The 26,420-nt window shown below is 41.2% G+C and overlaps 4 protein-coding genes across 4 annotated transcripts in view; 3 read left to right on the forward strand and 1 right to left on the reverse strand.

Moving 5' to 3' along the window:
• Positions 1-391: 391 nt before the first annotated feature.
• Positions 392-9,874, forward strand: LOC118397415 (uncharacterized). The gene is made up of 3 exons (XM_052468761.1): positions 392-1,648; positions 3,881-4,231; positions 8,571-9,874. Exons 1-3 carry the CDS (start codon positions 1,014-1,016, stop codon positions 9,244-9,246), a joined length of 1,662 nt encoding a protein of 553 aa, XP_052324721.1. The 5' UTR covers positions 392-1,013; the 3' UTR covers positions 9,247-9,874.
• On the forward strand, positions 2,073-5,560 carry LOC118397418 (claudin-4-like). Its single transcript, XM_052467602.1, has one exon. The coding sequence runs from the start codon at positions 3,813-3,815 to the stop codon at positions 4,242-4,244; it is 432 nt and encodes a 143-aa protein (XP_052323562.1). The 5' UTR covers positions 2,073-3,812; the 3' UTR covers positions 4,245-5,560.
• Positions 9,875-12,907: 3,033 nt separating the features above from the next.
• Positions 12,908-16,142, reverse strand: LOC118397419 (ribosome maturation protein SBDS). The gene is made up of 5 exons (XM_035792138.1): positions 15,890-16,142; positions 14,569-14,698; positions 14,256-14,456; positions 13,757-13,921; positions 12,908-13,479 (listed from the first exon to the last, which is right to left on the reverse strand). Exons 1-5 carry the CDS (start codon positions 16,015-16,017, stop codon positions 13,351-13,353), a joined length of 753 nt encoding a protein of 250 aa, XP_035648031.1. The 5' UTR covers positions 16,018-16,142; the 3' UTR covers positions 12,908-13,350.
• Positions 16,143-16,644: 502 nt separating this feature from the next.
• LOC118396861 (S-adenosyl-L-methionine-dependent tRNA 4-demethylwyosine synthase TYW1) overlaps positions 16,645-26,420 on the forward strand; it is an 83,824-nt gene continuing 74,048 nt past the window's right edge. The window contains 5 exon segments of the mRNA XM_052468762.1: positions 16,645-16,687; positions 17,697-17,779; positions 18,790-18,867; positions 20,743-20,937; positions 21,219-21,506. Of these exon segments, the coding sequence (XP_052324722.1) occupies positions 16,645-16,687; positions 17,697-17,779; positions 18,790-18,867; positions 20,743-20,937; positions 21,219-21,506 (687 nt within the window).

Genomic DNA, 26,420 nt, shown 5'->3' on the forward strand with positions numbered 1-26,420 from the left:
GGACTTTAATGGATCAATATCTTTCAGTTACATGATGACGTGTATCTGTGAATCTCCTTTCATTTTGGAAATGAATGGTTGCATGGTTGCTCAAAATCTCCCTCATATCTCCTCTCTCCAAATATACAAACATCCCACTGGGCACACAATGGTTGAATCTACATTGTTTCCAAATCATTTCACTCAAATTACGTTTGTTGAACCAACGTGGAATAGATGTTGAATTGACGTCTGTGCTCAGTGGGATAGTTTTGAGAGTCTAGACTGTAACTCAAATAGGTTGTTTAATTAGATTGCCAACAGCTTTCTTTAAAATCAAGGTTTCTTAGATCTGTACCCGGGCTTAAAGGCAATGATCTGTAATATGTTTATTTCATGTATTGGTTTATTTCATGAAAGAAATGGCTTTAGGATCAAAACCAAGAAAACAGAGACTGAATATAGGCCTTAACTTACTTCTGGCTTTGACAAATCAGAATTCTGGTGGTATTAGCAACCTGATTACAGAAAACAATAGTTGCAATAAAAAATGTCATCATGAAAACAGGGAACAACAGTAGCTTTGAACGTCCGGCCATGACTAATGAGAATTCAGGTGGCATTCTTGACGGTTTATCTCTCTACCCTGAAACCAATGGGCAGACAGGCCTAACCACCCAGCCAAACGGCATTCACTACAGAGACATTTTTTGAATGGACCAATTACTATCTCTTCTTCACAGGTCTTGAGGCGCATCTCATCGAAACCCATTGTCATTCACACATACCGACAGGTGAGGTGAAAGAATCTGGTCCGGCTTGAAAATTACCATGTCAACTGGTTTCAGGTCAGGGGGAAGGATGTTGACTCCACCCTTTCAGGAGCAGAGAGGTCCATATAACATCAGGGGACGTGACTTAGTCATTAGTTAACAACGATTAAAACCAAGCTGAGCTGACCTGCATTGACTCTCCTCTACAACCTCTGCCTGAGCTTCATTGATTTTACAACAAAAAAACAAGAATTCTTCAAAATGGTGTCGATGGGAAGACAGATGCTGGGCTTCGTCCTGGCTATCATCGGGTTCCTGGGGACCATTATTGTGTGTGCCCTACCTATGTGGAAAGTCACAGCCTTCATCGGAGCCAACATCGTGACTGCTCAGGTCATCTGGGAGGGCTTGTGGATGAACTGTGTGACCCAGAGCACGGGACAGATGCAGTGCAAGATCTATGACTCCCTCTTGGCCTTACCCCAGGACCTGCAGGCTGCCAGAGCTCTGAGCGTCATCGCCATCATCGCGTCATGCTTCGGCATCCTCTTGGGAATTTCTGGAGGAAAGTGCACCAACTTTGTGGAGGATGAGGCTTCCAAAGCTAAAGTAGCCATTGCCAGCGGGATCATCTTCATCGTGGCTGGCGTCCTCATCCTCGTCCCTGTCTGCTGGTCCGCCAACACCATCATCAGGGATTTTTACAACCCTCTGCTGGTCGAGGCCCAGAGGAGGGAGCTGGGGGCCTCGCTGTACATCGGCTGGGGCACCGCAGGGCTCCTGATCCTGGGAGGGGGGCTCCTCTGCAGCTCCTGCCCACCCAAGGAGGAGCGTGACGACTACCCAGTGAAGTACTCACAGGCAAGATCCACAGCTACCAGCAGAGCTTACGTTTGAGCTGGAAACTGTTGAAAGAAAGACTGTAAATTATTTGATTATCTTTGGCAATCTTCTGTGAAATGAAAATACCATGCAAGTTACTGGTATTATCCAGTCTTGTTCTTTTCCATTTTCAATTTTTGAAAGTGATGTGAAATCAGAACAGAATGAATATGTGAAAACAAATTAACTGAGCTCTTCAGAACTTTGCAAGAAAAAGACAAGACAGAACTGTTGCCTATAAGAAATGACATTACAGAGAAGTAGTGCTAGTCTATATGCAGTGTAGAGGAATCATCTCATGGGTCATGGGGTGATGACTGAAGTGAATTAAAGCCATTCCCATTCCCATAACCCTAACTTATCTTTTACCGTATAAGGACACTGTGCCAGAATGATAGTATTGATGTAAGAACATGGACTATATGTACATTATATATGTATAATTGACTTGTCGTAACTTTGTACAGTAGATCACAGTGTGTTTTGCAAACAGCCAATATATATTGATTGATTATGTCTAGAACTTAATCAATTGCAAACCTTATTTTTTTGTATAAAACATTTCCAACAAAGTTTATACATTGGTGTTAACTGTCTTTTTTAAAGAAATTAACTCCAAGTTACTGTGATTTCCTTTTTCTCAGCTGAAATCTTAGCTGAAAATGTCTACTAGCATAGTTTTAGGTGAAATTACCAAACTGACAATCCTCCCTCACTGTCTTCTGTTTGAATGACACCAAAAGTGGGACTTTACATCGCATTGATTCGAGTAAGAAAGTGAGAAAAGTATTTAACCCTGTTACACAATCCTAAGAACACTGATTTATTCTAAGGATTTGAAATAGATTTCCCCATTATTAGAAATACTCACCGAGACATTTACTTTAAAGACTGGCAGTGACAGATTGACAAAATCTTTGAGGGGCAAGAATGCACAGATGAACCAGTTACACAACTTAAGCTAGGTTAGATAAAAACTATTGTCTGTGAAACAAGCTCTGCTATTTAAACTGGCTTCCTCTCAGAACCAGCTATGTAGAGATGATGTGCAGAGATTGGCCAAAATGTATAGGCCTACTGGATATTTTCATCATTTATCGTTATTTAAATTGAACAAAATGGTAGAACCTGGTTTGTTTTCATTGCTCATTCATTGTTGAATAGACAATTGTCACTACTTTCTCGAACAAGAAGCATTAAGAACAGTATCACCTTACCACCCCTTAAACTACATCGTAATTCCTTGTGCCAAGTATACCAAAACATGTCTCGTTACATCTTCTTCTTGTGACAGTGAGACGCTGTTTACATACATTACATAATGCTTAAGTTAACAGTGCACATTATAAAAATATGTTGTATGAGTTTAAACAGATCAGATTATCTCTCGCCCCCAGCACCACCTCTCTCTTTTCTGTCCATTGGCGTGCCAATGCAATGTGAATGTCTCCAAATCGGGGCATACTGCATGCTCTGGAATCTGGTGACCTCTCTAATGCAGTGAAAGTGAAGCTTGGTATAGGTGTGTCAGGAAAGCAAAACAAATCACTGTTGATTTTTAGTTGAGAATGTGTAAACTAAGAAGGAAGGTATGATGAGTTCACATAAACACAGAAGGCGAGAAGGGTACTTCATAGGGCTTAGTGCTCCCCTCCTCTGTTTTCTTTTCTGTCCTCCCATGACTATTTATAAACTTATTTCAGCACTATTTGCCATCTATTGCGAACAAAGTCAAATGAATCCCATTGAAAGTTAATTTTGCTGAGCTTTCAAGCTGGTGAGTTTTCAAGCACATGCCTACATCCTCATTCCTCATAGGATGTTTGAACAATAAAAGCTTAGTAAACTGATCTACCATATCCAAAAAGGAGAATAAAATGAAACTGGTATTATTTGGCTGGCTCTCAGTTTCTTAAAGCTCTTCTTTCTCGTTTTCAAATGCTCCAAAACACCTGATTGCCTTCCAATATTAACTTGGAGACACAAAGGGTTAGTCAATGAGTAGAGAGAGACAGAGAGACACTGCATTCAGAATGTGTTCCATGGGCATTCAGATGCTGGGCAGTGCCCTGGCCTTGATCGTCTGTGTAGGAAACGACCATTGTCGGCGGCGTGCCCATGTGGAAGGTCATAGACTTCATCTGAAAAAACAATGTCACCATCTTGGAGGGCATTTGGATGAGCTGTGTGGTCCAGAGCACGGGCCAGATGCAGTTTAAGGTATATGACTCCATGATGTCCCTCAGCTCCGACCTGCAGGTTGCTAGAGTGCTGGTCATGGTGGACATCGTGGTGGGAATTGCTGGCCTCTTCATGGCGTTTGTCGGGGGGAAGTGCACCAACTTCCTGTTGGAGGAGGTGGCCAAGGCACGGGCGACGGTGGCGGTAGGGGTGGTGCTCATCATCAGTGGGATCCTGTGTCTCATCCCTGTATCCTCAACAGCCAGTCTCATCATCCAGGACTTTTACAATCGACTCAGCGGAGAGAGCTGGGAGGCTGGGATCCTGCTACTCCTGGGAGGGGGACTCCTCTGTGGTAACTGCCACCCCAAGGAGGACGACAAAGCCCCCTCTGTGAAATATATACTGGCCAAGTCGTCAGGAAGTTAAAGAAAACCGGCAGGTTCTGTGGCAAGTTCCTCCACCCCAACAAAGACAGACATTTAATATGAAGGTTCATGGGACAAACTGGTCTGCATGAAAATGTTGTTTCTCCATCTTTTCAAAAGGTATTGGTGGTATAAGAAGGTAAATGGACGGACATTGGAATATAAAGGAAAAGGTACCAGTGGAAAAATGTTGTATGCAAAACAAACTGTACTATGAAGGAAAATATGCACTTAACTTTTTGATTGATTAGCCAGAGAAACACTTCACTCTTAGAAAAAAGGGTTCCAAAAGGATTCTTCAGATGCCCCATAGGGGAACCCTTTTCGGTTATCTCTTTGGAAAGGATTCTGTATAGAACTCAAAACGGTTCTACCTGGAACCGAAAGGGTTCTTCAAAGGGTTCTCCAATGGGGACAGCCGAAAAGCTATATTTTTCTAAGAGTGTATGAGTGTATTAATATGCTACTGTTTAGATATACACTGAACAAAAATATAAACATAACATGTAAAGTGCTGGTCCCATGGTTCATGAGATGAAATAAAATATCTGTTTACATTAGCATTTTAGTGAGCATTTTATCCTTTGTCAAGATAATCCATCCACCTGACAGGTGTGGCATATCAAAAAGCTGATTAAACAGCATGATCATTACACAGGTGCACCCTGTGCTGGGGACAATAAATAGCCACTCTAAAATATGCAATTTTGTCACACAACACAATGGCACAGATGTTTCAAGTTTTGAGGCAGAATGCAATTGGCTTGCTGACAGCAGGAACGTCCACCAGAGTTGTTGGCAGAGAGTGCATATTTTCCTTCATAGTACAGTTTTTTTTGCATACAACATCTTTCCACTGGTACCTTTTCCTTTATATTCCAATGTCCGTCCATTTCTGTCTGTAATAAAAAAACTAATTCTGATTGGCCGGGCCTGGCTCTCTAGTGGGTCGGCCTGGCTCCCAAGTGGGTGGGCCTATGCCCTCCCAGGTCCACCCATAAATCCATAGATTAGGGCCTTATTCATTTATTTAAATTGACTGATTTCCTTAACTGTAATTCATACAAATCGTAGAAATTGTTGCATGTTGAGATTATATTTTTGTTCAGTGTATGTAAATGTTATTTGTTTCTCGAATTCCTGGCAAGTTGATTATACACTGTTGCAAATTATATTAGTCAGCAACTTTTTTTACTGTTGTATGTTCTCTGTTTTATTACAATAAACTATGTTTTCATATTTCAGGTGAGTGTTTGTTGATTCAGTACTCCCACTGATGCCCTTGTTTTCAGTATACGCATTCATCATGATCATAAAATGTTCTCTGTAAGGTTCAAATAGAACACTGGTAAAACCTGTTTGACAGGAACTGGTGTCAGAGAATTCCACACATGCTTCAAACTCAATGACTGCTTCAATATGTTTTTCGACCAACATATACAATTACAAGGCTTGCAAACATTGGGTATGTCTATTGTGACAGATATTGTTGTATCAACCCACTCTCGTAATCTTTAAATCAATAAAATAATCAACTATGTTTGAGTTCATAAAAAGACTGGTGTGAGTTGAGTAGGTTTACACTAAGCTGTGAGAAAGTTATGTTCCCCTGTTATCAGACCTGTAGATCAGGGAGAGTCTCCAGTTCCGCTGTTCTCGTGCAGAAAATATTGAGAGCTTAAAATGACTTAAACCCTTAATTGCGTCTAATTTGTCTCACCATTACATTTTCTCTTTGCCTTAGGTGTTTTTGTTATTGTGTTATTAAGATCAAGTTTAACATCAAGTCATTGATTGTCACATTATATTCAGTAGTGTTACAGAAAGACTGTCCAGTAATATTCAGTAAGATTTGAATGATCAAATCCTCCTCATATTCCATTCCACCCAGTATCAATTTATGCACCATTGTTTCACTGTGAATGACAGTTTCACTGTTGCTCGTTCTCTTAATATTCTATTCAAAGAAACCTGCAATATTGTGGAACACCTCAGTCATGTCCCTCCATCAAATAGGTCCGACACTTATGACACACTACTGCTACCTAGTGGTATATACAGTGCCTTCAGAAAGTATTCAGACCCCTAGACTTTTTCCACATTTTGTTATGTTACAGAGTTATTCTAAATTTGATTAAATGAAGAAAAAAATCCCCAGCAATCTACACACAATACCCCATAATGACAAAGCAAAAACAGTTTTTTCGAATTTTTGCAAATTTACTAAAAATAAAAAACTGAAATACCTTATTTACATAAATATTCAGGATGCTCAGGTGCATACTGTTTCAATTTATCATCCTTGAGATGATTCTACAACTTGATTGGATTCCACCTGAGGTAAATTCAATTGATTGGACATGATCTGGAAAGGCACACACCTGTCTATATAAGATCCCACAGTTGACAGTGCATGTCAGAGCAAAAACCAAGCCATGAGGTCGAAGGAATTGTCCGTAGAGCTCCAAGACAGGATTGTGACGGGGCACAGATCTGGGGAAGGGTACCAAAAAATGTCTGCTGCATTGAAGATTCCCAAAAACACAGTGGCCTCCATCATTCTTAAATGAAAGACATTTGGAACTTCCAAGACTCTTCCTAGAGCTGGCCACCCGGCCAAACTGAGCAATCGGTGGAGAAGGGCCTTAGTTAGGGAGGTGACCAAGAACCCTATGGTCAGTCTGACAGAGCTCTAGAGTTCCTCTGTGGAGATGGAACAACCTTCCAGAAGAACAACCATCTCAGCAGCACTCCACCAATTAAGTCTTTATGGTAAAGTGGCCAGACGGAAGCCACTCCTCAGTAAAAGGCATATGACAGCCCGCTTGGAGTTTGCCAAAAGACAACTAAAGACTCTCAGACCATGAGAAACAAGATTCTCTGGTCTAAATGAAACCAAGATTGAACTCTTTGGCCTGAATGACAAGCATCACCCCTTGAGGAAACCTGGCACCATCCCTACGGTGAAGCATGGTGGTGGTAGCATCATGCTGTGGGGATGTTTTGCACCTGCAGGGAGTGGGAGACTAGTCAGGATCGAGGGAAAGATGTATGGAGCAAAGTACAGAGAGATCCTTGATGAAAACCTGCTCCAGAGCACACAGGACCTCAGATTGGGGTGAAGGTTCACCTTCCAACAGGACAACAACCCTAAGCACACAGCCAAGACAACGCAGGAGTGGCTTCAGGACAATGTCCTTGAGTGGCCCAGCTGGAGCCCGGACTTGAACCTGATCGAATATCTCTGGAGACCTGAAAATAGCTGTGCAGCAACACCCCGCATCCAACCTGACAGAGGTTGAGAGGATCCGCAGAGAAGAATGGGAGAAACTCTCCAAGTACAGGTGGTCCAAGCTTGTAGCATCATACCCAAGAAGACTCAAGGTGCTTCTACATAAGGGTCTGAATACTTATGCAAATGTAATATTTCAGTTGATTTTTTTCATAAACATTTCTAAAATCCTGTTTTTGCTTTGTCATTATGGGGTATTGTGTGTATATTGACTAGGAAAAAAAACAATATAATCAATTTTAGAATAAGGCTGTAAACTAACAAAATGTGGAAAAAGTCAAGCGGTCTGAATACTTGCTGAAGGCACTGTACATAATGTATGTTTCCCACTGTGTCCTGTAGTGTGCCTGTTAGGAAGTAGGAAGGACAATGTCCAACCTAGAACCAAACAACACATTGCATAGGCCTTCCTATCAGTCAAACGGACCATACTTATACCTTTTAAGGTGCGTAAACCGCAGTGCTTCAGCATGGACATTTGGTTAAGGGAATTCATTGACTTATTGACTATGGAACGAGCGGCATCTGCCCTCCAAGACCATGACAATGACCCAGAGGGTCTCTGGAACACTAGAATAACGTGTAAACCATAGAGCATAGCCTAGTATATAAACTGTGTATTTGTTTATGAACTATACCCCCCTTCTTGCCAGGTCCCAGAGGATGCCTAGCTTGTTGTGGCAGGGATCAATGGGTGTCCTCCCCCTTCTATTGTTTATTGTCATGTTTGGATGTTGGTTGTCTGTCCCATGTAGCTCAGTTGCACTTGCAACACCAGGGTTGTGGGTTCAATTCCCACGGGGGACAAGTACGAAAAAGTATGCACTCACTACTGTAAGTCGCTCTGGATAAGAATGACACACAATGTAAAAAAACATCTCACTGTGTTTTTGTCTTTGTAAATTGAAAATAAAAAAGTATAAATGGAAGAAAAAAACATGTGGAAATTGCTAGGCTGTAATCACAGAGATAAAAGAGCCAATAGACATTTTGAGCATATTGTTAAAAAATATTTTTTCTTTGTTTCATCCCCAGTTCTGCACAAGCTGTAGCGCCCCTCATGGCTGTGGAGGAGCTGGGCATCACCCTGTCCATGGTGGGCCTGGCAGGTACCATCCTGATCTGTGCCCTGCCCATGTGGAAGGTTACAGCGTTCATCGGCACCCACCTGGTGGTCATGCAGGTGTTCTGGGAGGGCCTGTGGATGACCTGTGTGTCTGAAACCACGGGACAGATGCAGTGTAAAATCTATGATGCTCTTCTAGACCTGTCCCCTGACCTCCAGGCGGCCAGGGGCCTCATCGTCATCAGCATGGTACTGGGCTGCCTGGCATTCCTCGTCTTCCTTCTGGGGGCTAGGTGTACCAACTGCCTGAGCCATCCCAAGTTCAAAGCCAGCATGGTGCAGGCCGCAGGGGTCACCTTCGCCCTGGCTGGGTTAAGCATCATAGTGGCTGTGTCCTGGACGGCCCAGTCAATCATTAGGGACTTCTATAACCCGCGGGTCCCTGAGGTGCTCAAGAAAGAGATGGGGGCGGCCATCTATGTGGGCTGGGTGACGTCTGGGTTCCTGTTCTGTGGAGGAGGGGTGCTGTGTACCAGCTGTCCTCCAGGGGGGAGAGAGGGCAGGCATGGTTCCAGCAGTAGGTACACCCTGGCTAGGATGCCCACTCACAGTCACAGCAGCTACGCCATAAAGAACTATGTGTGAGAGGGGAGTGCTTTATTTGCCTTTTAACTTCAGGCAAATAGTGTTGGCAGGTGTTGGCACTATGAAGAAACATGTCACAGCAAGTTTTTCAATGACGACATTGTTACTTTGTACATTGAATGTCCATGTCTGGTTATTCAGTGTATTGTCTGACTTTCATAGATTTAGAATTGCCCTGGAACTATTTGATAGCTTGGTGGAAGTTTAAAAAAAATAAGATAATGTTAATTGATTCTTGTTACAAAATAAGTCTGACTTAGGTAATTGTAGCTATTAAAATGTTCACTCTATCACCATGAAATATGTTTACTGAGGAAATATCTGTTATTGAAATATAATCACTGATAATCAATAGGTTACTAATATTGACAGTACAACTACGTCAACTGAATGAACCTGATTGTTTTTATATTCCTTTATTGTAATTCACATATTTTCATTTTCCCACATCCTATTCAACTGTGGTTACTACTTATAATGTGTTTTTGTAACAATGTTTATCACAGTTAACTTTGTGATTAGAATCTGCATGCTAAGAGAATAGAGGCAGTACTTTAGCGGGCAACAAATCATGTTCGTTGAATTGCGATTTGAACTTAATAGAAATAAACATTTTGGTTAGAAATTACTTTTGTTGCATCTCTTTTATTTATCTTATTGAAAAAGTGTATCAAAACTCATTAGAAGGGAGAACATCGAACATTCAGAATGAAGTATGAAACATGCTGTACTTTGAGTGGCACACAAGGCTTATTTAACAATTACATGTTCCTATAAGACCAGAGTCAGAGGCTGAAGTCAACAAAGCACACAGTGTCATCTTTGTTTTAGCGACTGAGTGGCAAAACTGCAAAAGAGGGATTGTTGTGAAACCATGTCACAGTAAACAGAAGGAATCCCCTTTATTCCCCAGCTGTAGAGCAGGACTGCTGCCCCACACCCTTTTCTTTTCAGGAATCTGTGAGGACCGGTTTCACATCACACAGGTTAGACTCACACACAGGCACGCATGCCCACACACAGGCACACAGACTGTGCCTGCAGCTGGTCAAGCCCTGCTTTCTGTGAGGAGCTAAGCTCAGCTCAGTCATAAAGAGGCAGTTGGAGCTAGCAGTGTTGGGCCTGAGCATTACAGGCTGGCTGTGCGCCATCCTCACCTGCTGCCTGCCCCTGTGGAAAGTCAGCGGTACTCTGGACGACTCCACAGCCACGCTGTCGGCATACTGAGACGGGGTGTGGCTGGAATTGGATCACTGGGACCTCAACCATGACGGTAGCCTCCACTGCTCCTTATACCAGTCTTTGTTATCTCTCTCTGGAAACTTCTGAACATAAGAGAGGCCTGATCATGGCTTGTATAGGTGCTGTGGTCATCAGTATCATTGGAGAGGTGTGGTTTCCGAAGAGGAATCATGTGAAAGTTGCCTCCGGTGTGGTGTTTGTGCTGTGTCCCTGTAGCCTGGACCTGCCACCACACTAACAAGCCACTGGAGGGCGCTGTGGTGCTGAGGAGAGACTGGGGAGCTGCCCTGTACATAGGATGGATCTCCTCATCTCTAATGGTAGTAGGGGGAGGGTTTCTCAGTACTAGATTCCCCACGTTCCAGCAGCAGGAGGGGTCAGAAAGAGGGGGTTATACTCCAGGTTATCCTGTGGCAGAGCAGGGGCCATGCAGCCCCCTGGATACTATCCACAGGACTGAATTTAGACACAGCCAGTATGCTCAGGCAACAACACAACCATGAGAAGATGCAATCAGGTATGATTAGGTATGAATAGACCTCTAGGTACTATAGTCAATGTTAGAAATCATGCTTCCACTGCAATGAAGCACTTTGAAAGATTTTGAAGAATTTAGGATAGAGGTAAAGGAGTAGCACTAACCATGGAGTAAATTGCACTTTTAACTGTAATAATTGGGTCTGAAATGTTGTCAATTTGCATAATTTCTGTATTGGTGGTGAAGGTTTACCATTAAAGTGTTACAGTGGCTTCAGAAAGTATTCACACCCCTGGAATTTTCCACATTTTGTTGTGGTACAGCCTGAATTTAAAATGGATTAAATTGAGATTGTATGTCACTGGCCAACACACAATATCCTATAATATCAAAGTGGAATTATGTTTTTACAAATTTTTACAAATTAATATAATGGTAAAAGCTGAAATGTCTTCAGTCAATACGTATTCAGTAAACATTTGCTTAACAAGTCACATGGACTCACTCTGTGTGCAATAATAGTGTTTAACATGACTTTTGAATGACTACCCCATCTCTGCACCCCACACATACAATTATCTGTAAGGTCCCTCAGTCGAGCAGTGACCTTCAAACACAGATTCAAACACAAAGATCAAGGTTTTCCACTGCCTTGCAAAGAAAGGCACCGATTGGTAGATGGGTATAAAAAAGCAGATATTGAATAGCCCTTTAAGCATGGTGAAGTTATTTACTACACATTGGATGTTGTATCAATACACCCAGTCACTACAAAGATACAGGCGTCCTTCCTAACTCAGTTGCTCGAGAGGAAGGAAACCGCTCAGGAATTTCACTGAGGCCAATGGTGACTTTAAGTTACAGTGTTTAATGGCTGTAATAACAGAAAACTGAGGATGGATCAACAACATTGTAGTTACTCCACAATACTAATCTAAATGACCAAGTGAAAAGAAGGAAGCTTGTAGAGAATAAAAATATTCCAAAACATGCATCCTGACTGTAATAAGGCACTAAAGTAAAAGTGCGAAAAATGTGTCAAAGAAATTGACTTTATGTCCTGAATACAAAGCATTATGTTTGGGGCAAATCCAACACAACACATAACTGATTACCCCTCTTCATATTTTCAAACATGGAGGTGGCTGCATCATGTAATGGGTATATTTGTCATCGGCAAGGAGTAGGGATTTTTTTTTTTTATATAAAAAGAAACGGAATAGAGATACTGTAAGCACAGGCAAAATCCTTGAGGAAAACCTGGTTCAGTCTGATTCACAAAAGACACTGGAAGACAAATTCACCTTTCGGCAGGATAATAACCTAAAACAAGGCCAAGTATACACAAGACTTGAAAATAGCTCGAGCAACAACCAACTTGCCAGAGCTTGAAGAATTTAAAAAATAATCATGTCCAAATATTGTACAATCCAGGTGTGACTTACCCAGAAACACTCACAGCTGTAATCACTACCAAAGGTGATTCTAACATGTATTGATATTGAGATATTTCAGTATTTGGGGCGGCAGGTAGTGTTGGGCCAGTAACCGAAAGGTTGCTACATCAAATCCCCGAGCTGACATGGTACGAATCTGTCGTTCTGCCCCTGAACAAGGCAGTTAACTCACTGTTCCTAGGCCGTCATTGTCAATAAGAATTTGTTCTTAACTGCCTTGCCTAGTTAAATAAAAGATTTAATACATTTGCAAACATTTCTAAAAACATGTCATTATGGGGTATTGTGTGTAGATGGGTGAGAAGATTTGTCTGGGACAAAATGTGGAATAAGTCGAAGTATGAATAGTTTCTGAAGGCACTGTATCTTACAATAATGGTATAAACTTCGGATAAAGTGTCATATCTACTGTATTGGCATAGGGCTATTGATAACATTTTTGGAGACTATGCCATAGTAATCACAAAATAATTTATAAAAACAATGAAATAATTAAGTTTTTATTTGCAATTGTTTATAAGACTCATATTTAATTATGAAGAAACATATATAAATTAAGGGGTTAAATAAACTAATCACAAAATATGCCTTTTCAAACATGGCGAAATGGTAAACTGGGTAAAATGAAAGGCATGGTCAAAGCCATATGAATTACTTTACAAGAAGTTGACTCACAAAATAAACTTCATTAAATTATAGTAATTTTTTGTTTACAAGCAAACATTCGAGTGGTGCATGCTCACAGCAAAAATACTGAATGTTATCAGATCTTCAACCAAAACTAATATTACAACAGACACTGGAAATAAGAAGGGCTCCATTGGTATTAGAAATAGTGGCCTCTTTAATTAGGGGTTTGCAGTTTGTGTGGCAGCGGTGGTGGTAAGATAGTGTATGTATGTAGTCCTATAGGGCTCTGTGTGAAGGCTATTCCAGCCGCTCGTCTCCCTCTTCCACATCCTTCAGACTGAGCACCTCCAGGGAACCTTTGCCTTTCGTCTCACAGCGGATCAACTCATCTATCTCCCTGAAGCAGCCCGGGTCCACCAGACACACCTGGAGGATGGAGATGGAGGGAGATAAGAGCAGGGGTGTCAAACTCATTCAATGGAGGGCCTAGTTTTATGCAGGTTTTTGTTTTTTCCTTTCAATTAAGACCTAAACAACCAGGTGAGGGGAGCTCTTTACTAATTAGTGACCTTAATTCATCAATCAAGTACAAGGGAGGAGTGAAAACTCGCAGACACTCGGACCTTCGTGAAATGAGTTTGACACATGTGCTTTAGAGCCCTACGGTGTAGCCTAGTATAAACCAGAGGGATCTGTCTCTCACCATCTCCAGCTGGTCGTCAAAGTCTTCACTTTCCACCACCTTGAGGAGGGGTTTGAGTTTCTCCTTCAGCCTCTTGCCGTCTTTGGCCGGCAGGACCAGCCTCAGCCTCATGTGGGCCCTCTGGATCTCTATGGACTCTTTCAGCTGCCTAATCACCTCCAGAGCCTTGGAACAAACAGCAGTTAGATTCATGGGGCATTAGCATGACAAAGACTGTCATTAGTTGGTATGTACTGAAACCCAGTAAGTATTCTGGTTTATGTAGCTAAACAACAAACAGGTTCAGTGTTTAATATGACAGACTGAACTCCTCACTGAAAGGAAGACATTTATGGCTAAATCTAGCCACTGCTTGTACACACAGTATGCACAGTGAGTGAGCATTTAAAACAAAGCCGTTCATTCATGTTCAGCCATTCATCCATGACGTTTATATTAAAATATGGCAAATGTGTAGACTCGAGTGTACTGTAGCAACAATCTTTTGTCCCAGCCATACCTGCTGCTTGGTGCTTTTGTTGGCCTTGACAGAGTAGTGGATATCCTTCATGGCCCTCTCTATGAGGTTGACTGTGTATGGTCGCTTGGTCTCTGGGTTCACACACTTCTCTGCCACGATGGTCGCAATGTCTCTGAAACTCGTCTCCAACTGGCTCTGCCTCTCCTTGTCTGAAACTTGCAGTTCTCCTTTAGCTAAAATCTGAGAAAGAAAATACATACTGAACAGGCAAATCTCACAACAATAACATAACATTGAATGAATGTGAGCAATATTGATTACTGGTGTTCTGTTTATCTGTCAATGTATTTACTTGTTTACAAATCTCTGTCAGGTCATCTGTTCCAAAGGCTTTTGACAGATCATCTTTCTTGGCAACTTGACCCTTTGAAACATTATTGAAAACAGAGCTGGTCTGCAGCACTTCATCCAGGTCCTTCTCTCTGTGTAATTGGCAAATGAAAATGGCATGGCGATTTATTAAGTGTTTACATGGGGCTTTGCTATCTCAGTTTCCTAATCCTAGTCCTGGGGTGCACATTTTTGCCCTAGCACTACACACCTGATTCCACTAATCAAAGGTTTGACAATGAGTTAGATAGTGGAATCAGGCGAATAGTGCTAGGGCAGATAGTGGAATCAGGCGAATAGTGCTAGGGCAGATAGTGGAATCAGGTGAATAGTGCTAGCGCAGATAGTGGAATCAGGTGAATAGTGCTAGCGCAGATAGTGGAATCAGGTGAATAGTGCTAGCGCAGATAGTGGAATCAGGTGAATAGTGCTAGCGCAGATAGTGGAATCAGGTGAATAGTGCTAGCGCAGATAGTGGAATCAGGTGAATAGTGCTAGCGCAGATAGTAGAATCAGGTGAATAGTGCTAGCGCAGATAGTAGAATCAGGTGAATAGTGCTAGCGCAGATAGTGGAATCAGGTGAATAGTGCTAGCGCAGATAGTAGAATCAGGTGAATAGTGCTAGCGCAGATAGTGGAATCAGGTGAATAGTGCTAGCGCAGATAGTGGAATCAGGTGAATAGTGCTAGCGCAGATAGTAGAATCAGGTGAATAGTGCTAGGGCAAAAACAAAAATGTGCACCCCTTTGGTTCCCCAGGACAGAAACACTGTGCTAGATGATGCTTTCAATATCTATAGGTATTGATAGGCTAATCTCGACAACCTAAAAACAAATATTATGTGAACTCAGACCAGCTATTGGATTTGGTTCTGGGGAGGTCGAGGGGGTGTCCCCTTTCGAAATTCAAAAGATGCCAGGTGTAGATGACTCAAAGTCCAAAGAATCAGTGATGCAAAACACATGGCACCTAGACTGTTCCTCATTATTCCACAGTCTCTCGACTCTGGGTAAGAATATAATGCACGATACAAGACAAGTGAGCCATGATGATGACATGAGTCATGACTTGCTACTCTGAAACAGCACATTAGATTGTATTCTTTACATATTATTTATTTACATTCGTAGCTAATTATAAATACATCAAAGCTGAAAGCATACTACCATTAGTCGTAATACTACTGGTGTTTGCTATATGCCTCGGTGGATATCAAACGGATACAACTAGCTAACGTTAGCTATCATAGCTACGCAGCTTGCTAAATTCCTAAAATACTCACGCTCCAGATCTCCAGCTCATCACTTTATTTTTGTAGCAGGCGATTTCAAATCGTTTTCCTCCCTTTTTCATTCTCACCACCGCCACATTTGTGAGTCGGATCTGGTTTGTTGGTGTAAATATAGACATATTTCTGCTTTAAAAGACAGATACATCTGTCAGTAACAGTCTTTTTTTTAGCGGCGCTGGTGTGCTATGTGTTTCACAAAAATTCCGCCGGACTGAAACATACTATGTGCAAACGGTCCTGTTTTTTGTTGGTCTCTGATGGAATTGCTTAGTATTTTTTTTTAAACATTAACATTTTGTACGGTACCATAACGACTGCTACAAATAAATACAAATATGTTTACTTTTTATGTATTTGACAAAATAGATACTTTGCATAAAATATCACGTGTAAATGAAGTTGTTCCTGTACCGGTGTATTTCATCCAGAGAATATAATTGAATGCTTAAAAACTCTGTTGCAAAGTAATGGAATAGAGGGGTGTAAACATATGGCTATGCCTATGGGATATCATCAAATATTTGTATATCTGTAATATAATTAAACCTCCAATTCCCACAATGTATTTCGTTTCATCATGATAACAATTATGGCAGCTCCCAGCGGTTGAACTTTGATGTTCCTAAAACGTTTGTCAATATTTACATTGATGATACAAAACATTGCACAGGAGAAAGAAACAATGTTGCGGGGCTCAACTTTACTGCTTTTGGATTTGATAACCCATGTTTTTGACGCTGATATTGATGGTGAGTGAGAGTGTCGCGGAGAGAACTGGGTATCTGAAAGGTGAGATGAGGATGGTGCAGAGAAGGTCAGTCGGCGCATTTTTTATATCAGTGAAAGAATGTCCTCGAGCCAGGTAGCAGCTGCTAGATTATATTTAAAAAATAACTTTTGTGCCGTTTCTGAGATCTTTAGTTGTTGTGTGTATGTATAGTATAGAGATCATATTTCGCGTATGTATAGAGATACTATTAAATTACTAGAAGGGAAGGTCATAAACCCTAAAAGTTCCAGAATGGGTTGTAATTGGTAGCCATATTGGTCAGGGAGAAATTCTGATTGGAATGAACGGCAGTAGAGGCATAATCCTGATTTTACTTATGCATGAAAATAAAAGTAAGGCATGTGATAGAATGAGATATTGTGTAATAAAATGATTGGCAACCTAAAATAGTCAGAATTAAAAATACAGTTTATAAGGGTTTCATACCAATGTTTTGTATAAATAACCTTTTATGTGTAACAGAACATAAATGTTTAATTTGTTGTTTTCTTGGAAAGCTGTGAGTGCTATTATACGATACAAAATCAATTCTTGTTGCATTTACAACTTGTCCTATCAACTGATTTGAGCCAGTATATGGTTGTGGATTGACTGCATTGCTTGAATGGAATGTTGGCATATTGGCAGTTAATTTGAAAAAATGTATGGAATCATTCCTCTAAAACTGGTGATATACAACATCCAGGATTAGCATTAGCTACTTTAGTGTGGTGGAAAATGATGTTTCATAAAGAGAAGTAGGCATACTTTCCCAGGTTCTATCACCTTTTCACCATTAAATTAAGGAACAAATTGATATCTTTGCAGCCTGAATGAAGAATGTTTTATGCACGAACCGGTCCACAGGGGATACGAATGTATAGCCAGCTACATAGATTCCCTTCGGACTGTAAGATGAAACGACTCGATATCACCATTTGCCGGTCTTTGGGCTAATCCAGAACATAATGTCTTTGCAGGAACAAGGAAGACAGTCCGCAGCACCTTCAAGAGTATTTTTTTTGTCAGTATGGCAGAACAGGATATACTTGCACACAGCTGCCGATGTTTTGGTTGGAATTTGGTTCTCACTGAAAATGGCATTGAAAAAGGTCATTTAACTCTTCCCTTATTATTTGCTCAAAGATCAGTTCTGTTTACATTTCTATTAATTCTAATTATTTATTTGTCCACTGGTAAATGAGAGTCAAATTGAGAGCTTGGGACTATAAGGTTATATCTGCATTTATGTCAAATTGAGTTGTTGACATTAATCTGTACAATGTTCTCTACCTACAGTTGAAGTCGAAAGTTTACATACATTTATGTTGGAGTCATTAAATCTTGTTTTTCAACCACAACCACTTCTTGTTAAAAATATATAGTTTTTCCAAGTCTGTTAGGACATCTACTTTGGGCATGACACAAGTAATTCTTCCAACAATTGTTTACATACATATTATTTCACTTATAATTCACTGTATCACAATTCCAGTGGGTCAGAATTTGACATACACTAAGTTGACTGTACCTTTAAACTGTTTGGAAATTTCCAGAATATGATGTCATGGCTTTAGAAGCTTCTGATAGGCTAATTGACTCCGTTACACCAGCTCTGTCTGGTGACCCAAGTTAAACAATTTGGAGGCAATGCTACCAAATACTAATTGAGTGTATGTAAACTTCTGGTAATGGGATGAAAGAAATAAAAACTGAAATAAATCATTCTCTCTACTACTATTCTGACCTTTCACATTCTTAAAATAAAGTGGTGATCCTAACTGACCTAAGAGAGGGAATTTTTAATTGGAATAAATGTCAGGATTTGTGAAAACTGAGTTTAAATGTACTTGGCTAAGGTGTATCCAAACTTCTGACTTCAACTGTATATAGTTCTCTAAATACCCCAATTCATGTTAAGTTCAAAAGAATACAATAAAAAAAATAGCTGACATCATTCAAACCAATGGGGATTTGGAACTTTAAAACCAATTATCTCAGAGTCATCTTTTTGCAGATCGAACTTTGTAGTCCCAAGCTCTACACATTATTTTTCTCTGTACCCCATTAGAATACTCTTACCAATCCAGTGACCCTCTGGCTCTACAAAGCTGTGGAGTAGGATGGTTACAGTATTGAGAAAGTGGTTGACGTATCTAAAGCACAGATATTCTATGGATCACAGACTGGAACTGCAAAGGTAAGAGAGTGATTCTGCAACCATGGACTTTTTCTGTAATACAGGGGTATTTTGGGGTTTAAGAGAAAATAATAGTTTTAGGGATGCATGGTTTTTAATTAACTCTCGAGAACCCAAGGGGCCATACCCAGCCATCTTATTCGAAACTTATGGAGCACGGCCAATGTTTACTACAGTCCCAACTCTCTTTTTTTAACGATTACAAATGTTAATAGTCTTCCCTTGCGATACGGTTTTTGAAAACCTTTAGGCCTAATTTTCATATACAGTGCATTTGGAAAGCATTTAAACCCCTTGACCTTTTCCACATCTTGTTACGTTACAGCCTTATTCTAAAATAAATGTCATCTTTTTTTCCGCCCTCATTTTACACACAATACCCCATAAGGACAAAGCAAAAACAGGTGTTTAGAAATGTTTGCAAATTAAAAAAATACATAAATATTATATTTGCATAAATATTCAGACCCTTTATTCAAAACTTTGTTGAAGCACCTTTGGCAGCGATTACAGCCTTGAGTCTTCTTGGGTATGACACTACAAGCTTGGTACATCTGTATTTGGGGAGTTTCTCCCATTCTCTGCAGATCCTCTCAAGCTCTGTCAGGTTAGATGAGGAGCGTCCCTGCACAGCTATTTTCAGGTCTCTCTAGAGATGTTCGATCGGGTTCAAGTCTGGGCTGTGGCTGGGCCACTCAAGGACATTCAGAGTCTTGTCCCAAAGCCACTCATGCGTTGTCTTGGCTGTGTGCTTAGGTTTGTTGTCCTGTTTGAAGGTGAACCTTCACCCCAGTCTGAGAACCTGCTCCAGAGCACTCAGGACTTCATCAAGGATCTCTCTGTACTTTGCTCCGTTCATCTTTCCCTTAATCCTGACTAGTCTCCCAGTCTCTGCCGCTGAAAAACATCCCCACAGCGTGATGCTGCCACCACCATGCTTGACCGTAGGGATGGTGCCAGGTTTCCTCCAGACGGGATGCTTAGCATTCAGGCCAAATAGTTAAATCTTGGTTTTATGAGACCAGAGAATCTTTTTTCTCATGGTCTGAGAGTCTTTTAGGTGCGTTTTGGCAAACTCCAAGCGGGCTGTCATGTGGTTTCCATCTGGCTTCCATCTGTCAACCCCAAGTTTGCCTCTTTTTATTATTATTATTTATTTTTCTTATTTAAACCAATGGCTGGCACAGGTATAAATATTTTAAATTAATCCCGTTCAACCAGGAAAGATTGATTATTTTCATTAGTATTCCATTCTGTTGGGCAATACTTCACCATCTGAGAAATGAATAGGAGATTTGTCGCCTGGCACAGCAGACACAGCAGGAAATTGCCATTTATTCAACAGAGACACTTTACAGTTCGGGGAGAGGGATTTTTATCTCCAAAGAGAAATTACCTAGGGTGCTCGGCCCGGCCTCCGGCCTAGAGATCTAGTTTCAGATGCTCAGTGCATTGACTCTTTGTGCCCAGTGTTCAATCATGATCCTCTCTTCCTCGAGCAGCATAGAGTGTTGCAGGCAGCTCTTTTCTGTAAGAAACCATGGGGCAAGGGGCACCTTACACTGGCTGCCCTGTAGGGCTTAAATCCTTTACAATGTTGCTCTGCTTTGGAGATTTGTTCTGCGTTCAAATTGTTGTTCTCATACCTCATCATTGTGCTCCCTATGCAGCTGTTGTTATTGATTCCTACTTTCACTCTGGATGCATGTTATGCAATAAGTTGTCCATAGCTGCATCCTGTTTTTGCATCCAGAAATGGGGCCATTCCTGTATAAAGTGCCGGAGAGATCCGTATTCTATATGTATATGTTACATATTCTGCATTTGTTTATCTTGTGCCACTTTCCAGATTTTTGATTACATCTCTCTCTACAGTGCTCCAACAAGTTGGTCTGTATGTTCCTATTGGCTGTGTACACTGACGGACAGCCCACAGAAAATGCTGAATGGTTCTGTAAGTGTCTGGAGGAGGCATCCACTGACTTCAGATATGGGAACACCTACCTGAAAGGACTGAGATATGCAGTGTTTGGCCTGGGAAACTCTGTGTATGGCTGCCATTACAATACGGTAAGAGATCTGACAAAATACTGTGTGTCTCCAATCGATATGTTTCCACCATGTGTGGTGCTGCTACTTACACTTGCAATCTGTTTCTTTGCTTATCTGATACTTTCATGGATATTTTTTGCATATTATACATTCCTCTTTTGTACACACTAGAATACTAAGCTCATTCAATCGATTATCATTACCACTATTACTGTTCTCTCCTGTCCCATAGCTAACCATCCACTTCCTCTAGACTCACTGAAAACACATCATTCAACCCCTTCTGCCCTCTCCCTTAGGTGAGTAAGAATGTGGACAAGTGGCTGTGGATGCTGAGCGGCATCCGGGTTCTGTCCAGAGGAGATGGCAACTGCAACGTAGCGAATAGCCACAATGGCAGCGTGCATGCTGACTTTCTGGTCTGGAAGACCAAGTTCCTGAGCTGCCTACAGGCCCTGGTTGCAGGGCAGAAGAAAGCCTGTAGTGGAAACTGTAAGATGGGCAGCTCATGTAAGACCAGGAACAGGAAGAAACCACAGTCATCAGTCTTCTCCTATCAGGCATTTCCAGAACAGCTCAGCTCTGAGGTAAGACTAAACGTAACTACTCTTAACATGCATACCTCCCATTACTAATGCTATCTCATAGTGCTGATTCATAGTTCACGTAACTCCAGGCAGGGTTATGTTGTCCACAATAAGGTATTTCTTATTACACTTTTATCTGGAGTGGATTCCTTGACACTACTGCTATTACTAAACACGCATGCATGCACATACCCTCTTTCTCATATTGTCATGGTAACGTGAGTTCGCGTGCTACTTTCTCTTCCTGCTGTCTCCAGTGCTGTACGCAGCAGGGGTGATGTTGAGCGAGTAGAGGAGAGTAAAGAAAGAAACTATAGTATGAAGGCTAATCATTATGATTTATCTACCATGCATCCATTTAGCTTTCATTTAATCCTGCCAATGCCGACAAACTTGTGGTGGGAAACATAATTTTAATCAGCCACGTACCCCGAGGAGTTCCTAAACTCCATAAATATGCATATGTTTTTCTTTATTTAATCAAGCAGCTCCAACAAAAGGTAATGACTTGTAATAAAATGTATCCCATATGGGATCCTGGATGTGTTTAATCATGGATGTATTTAAGATTAGTTGTGGATTTATGCCTTAATAAATCAGGAGGTTTGGACCCTTTAGGAGATGCTTGAAGTGAGAGAGGCAGGTCTCTCGTGTACTAGGTTTGAGTGATCTCTCCGTATTTTTCATCCACTTGCTCTCTCTGTTCTCACCTACAGTTGAAGTCGGAAGTTTACATACACCTTAGCCAAATACATTTAAACTCAGTTTCACAATTCCTGACATTTAATCCTAGTAAAATTTCCCTGTCTTAGGTCAGTTAGGATCACCACTTTATTTTAAGAATGTGAAAGGTCAGAATAGTAGAGAGAATGATTTATTTCAGTTTTTATTTCTTTCCTCACATTCCCAGTGGGTCAGAAGTTTACATACACTCAATTAGTATTTGGTAGCATTGCCTTTAAATTGTTTAACTTGTGTCAAACTTTTCGGTAGCATTCCACAAGCTTCCCACAATAAGTTGGGTGAATTTTGGCCCATTCCTCCTGACAGAGCTGGTGTAACGGAATCACGTTTGTAGGCCTCCTTGCTCGCACACACTTTTTAAGTTCTGCCCAGATATTTTCTATAGGATTGAGGTCAGGACTTTGTTATGGCCACTCCAATACCTTGACTTTGTTGTCCTTAAGCCATTTTGCCACAACTTTGGAAGTATGCTTGGGGTCATTGTCCATTTGGAAGACCCATTTGAGACCAAGCTTTAACTTCCTGACTGATATTGTGAGATGTTGCTTCAATATATCCACTTAATTTTCCTCTCTCATGATGCCATCTATTTTGTGAAGTGCACCAGTCCCCACTGCAGCAAAGCACCCCCACAACATGATGCTGCCACCCCCGTGCTTCACGGTTGGGATGGTGTTCTTCGGCTTGCAAGCCTCCCCCTTTTCCTCCAAACATAACAATGGTAATTATGGCCAAACAGTTCTATTTTTGTTTCATCAGACCAGAGGACATTTCTCCAAAAAGTACGATCTTTGTCCCCATGTGCAGTTGCAAACCGTAGTCTGGCTTTTTATGGCGGTTTTGGAGCAGTGGCTTCTTCCTTGCTGAGCGGCCTTTCAGGTTATGTCGGATATATAGATACTTTTGTACCTGTTTCCTCCAGCATCTTCACACGGTCCTTTGCTGTTGTTCTGGGATTGATTTAAACGTTTCGCATCAAAGTACATTCATCTCTAGGAGACAGAACGCGTCTCATTCCTGAGCGGTATGACGGCTGCGTGGTCCCATGATGTTTATACTTGCATACTATTGTTTGTACAGATGAACTTGGTACCTTCATGCGTTTGGAAATTGCTCCCAAGGATGAACCAGACTTGTGGAGGTCTACAATATTTTGAGATTTTGGCTGATTTCTTGTGATTTTCCCATAATGTCAAGCAAAGAGGCACTGAGTTTGAGGTAGACCTTGGAATACATCCACAGGTACACCTCCAATTGCCTCAAATGATGTCAATTAGCCTACCAGAAATGTATTCTAAAGCCATGACATCAATTTCTGGACTGTGCCTTTAAACAGCTTGGAAAATGCAACTTTTTGTATGTAATCTTCTGACCCACTGGAATTGTGATACAGTGAATTATAAGTGAAATAATCTGTCAGTAAACAATTTGTTGGAAACATTACTTTCATGCACAAAGTAGATGTCCTAACCGACTTGCTAAAACTATAGTTTGTTACCAAGACATTTGTGGAGTGGTTGAATAACGAGTTTCCATGACTCCAACCTAAGTGTATGTGAACTTCAGACTTCAACTGTACCTGTCATATTCTGTTCATCTCTCTCTTGTTCTGCCATCACCTTTCCCTATCTACTCCTCTCCCTCTCACCTGCTGTCTCCCGAACGGCATCAAGAAAGCCAAGGTCAGTCAGATACAAACCACACTCTGGGTTTTACACTAGCATACTACCTAGAAATTAAGCAATGTAATGGGCATGCATTATACAAGGTTTGCTAGTATGTATACTTGATTGGAACATAGCCATTTGTTCAATTTCAGTTTCGACATACAGTATTTCATGGTACTGTATCTGTGAGGCTGAAGGGTCACCATAGCATTTTATAACTTCGTACTATTGCTCCATAAGCCATTATGATGATTTTTTTTACAACTGCTTTACAACTTCTCCTGGCTGTTTTTGACATGGCATTGTACTACACCAGTCAAAGGCCACCTATCCTCTGATTTGCCGATAAGCACATACTCTATTTGGCTTCTGTGAACTCAGGCTCAATGGGGACACCAGGGTGAGTGGGGTCCCCATGGAAGGCCTCATTGCCTTGCTTTAGCAGCTAACACATAAGCTGAACATGTGACTGTGGAGTAAACGTGGTTTCATTGAAGGAAAAGCAGAACGAGCGGCAGATGGTTTGGTAGACACCAGCCTGGGCAGGAAAAGTGGGGACTTGCATAAGAGTGAGCTGTGAACGTGCTCTGGACGCCCACTCCCCAGACTTCTGGGGATGAGTGACTCAAGATGAGAAGAGGGAGAGGAGACATTTACAGTACTCCTCATCTCGTTTTAGTTACACTCACTACTGAAGAATGAAGGGATGGAGAGAAGCAGTAAGAGCTGCAAATATACATCCCCTCCGTCTACCTTTCCATTTGATTGACATGTTGATGTGGGGAGAAGTCTGTCCATAATAAAGTGCTGCTCTGCCTTAACAACACTATCAACAAGGCAGGTCCTAGATTTGTCGCACATTGACTGCTGTTCAGTCGTGTGGTCAGGTGCTACAAAGAGGGACAATTGGCTCAGAACAGGGCAACACGGCTGGCCCTTAAATGTACAAGAAGAGCTAACATTAATAATATGCATGTAAATCTCTCATGGCTCAAAGTGGAGGAGTGATTAACTTCATCACTACTTGTTTTTGTAAGAAGTGTTGACAAGCTGAATGCACCGAGCTGTCTGTTTAAACTACTAGCACACAGCTCAGACACCCATGCATACCCCACAAGACATGCCACCAGAGGTCTCTTCACAATCCCCAAGTCCAGAACACACTATGGGAGGTGCACAGTACTACATAGAGCCATGGCTACATGGAACTCTATTGCACATCAGGTAACTGATGCAAGCAGTAGAATCAGATTTTAAAAACAGATTAAAATACACCTTATGGAACAGTGGGACTGTGAAGAGACACACACACACACACACACAGGTACAGACATGCATATGCACACACATCCATAGTAATATGGTGGTATTATACATTTTGTATTGTAGATGTGTAATAATGTTATATGATATTTTGTTTCATGTTTGATGTAAGTGCCTTAATGTTGCTGGACCCCAGGAAGAGTAGCTGCTGCCTTGGCAGGAACTAATGTGTATCCATAATAAATATAAATACACATGTCCTTTACATCTGAACCAGAATGGGAACATTTTCAACGCCCACAACTAGCAAATAATTGTGTTGTTCAGTGATAAAAACATATCAAGCAGGCCCAATATTAAACATATGAATCATATCATGATACAAAACATTTGCCTAACCAGGAGGGAAACAATACTTAGGTTGGATTCTTCAAAGTTGACTACAGATAATTATTTATGTATACAAAATAATGTAGTGCAATGTAGTGCAAAATGTTTTAAAGGTGTTTTTGTATTGATTATGAGGTGATTATGGTGTGATTATGAGGTGAAATCTACATGCTGTAAATTATATAGGCTTTGAGGCATTTTGGCCATTTTGGCCATCTGGAACTGATACTGGTTTGTTTTGCACGTTCTGCAGTGCATACAGAATGAACATGTTTAACAGGACTTTGCTGCTAATGATGTGTGTGTGTGTGTGTGTGTTGAAAATGTAGTATCTTTCCTACAGAAAAAAACTTAAGGGTCAGCACAGCAGTGTTTAGTGCCAGACAGTTTTCTGGCATCATTCTTGTTTAGACACCATGGGATTGATATCTCCCCTGATCCAGACTGATGTTGTTGGACAGCAAAGGAGAGGAAATGAATGTAATTGTCAGCTCTATTTGGGACAGCTGTCACTCAAGCAGGGTTTTCTGCTCTGTTCTGGTCTCCGTGATGTCACTTTCCTACAGTGTCACCTTCCTGCTCTGACCCCACTCTGACTCCATCCTTCCTCTTATAACCAGGAAGGAGCACTTCTGTCCCAACTGTCAGTCTTCGTGTTTTTTGCCCACAGGGGAAAGAGTGTGTGTTTGCTCAAGACGGGGTGTGAAATAAAGTTGTTTTGTGTGTTTTTAGCATCTCGGGATGACTGAAGGGTAGTAAAGGCAATGACTTGAGTACGCACATATTTGATCCTTTCCTTCTTTTACTTTAGGTTGAACTTTAATAATTTGGACATATTCTCTTTGTTCAG

The sequence above is a fragment of the Oncorhynchus keta genome, chromosome 18 (assembly GCF_023373465.1).
Source record: "Oncorhynchus keta strain PuntledgeMale-10-30-2019 chromosome 18, Oket_V2, whole genome shotgun sequence".
Taxonomy (NCBI): Eukaryota; Metazoa; Chordata; class Actinopteri; order Salmoniformes; family Salmonidae; genus Oncorhynchus; species Oncorhynchus keta.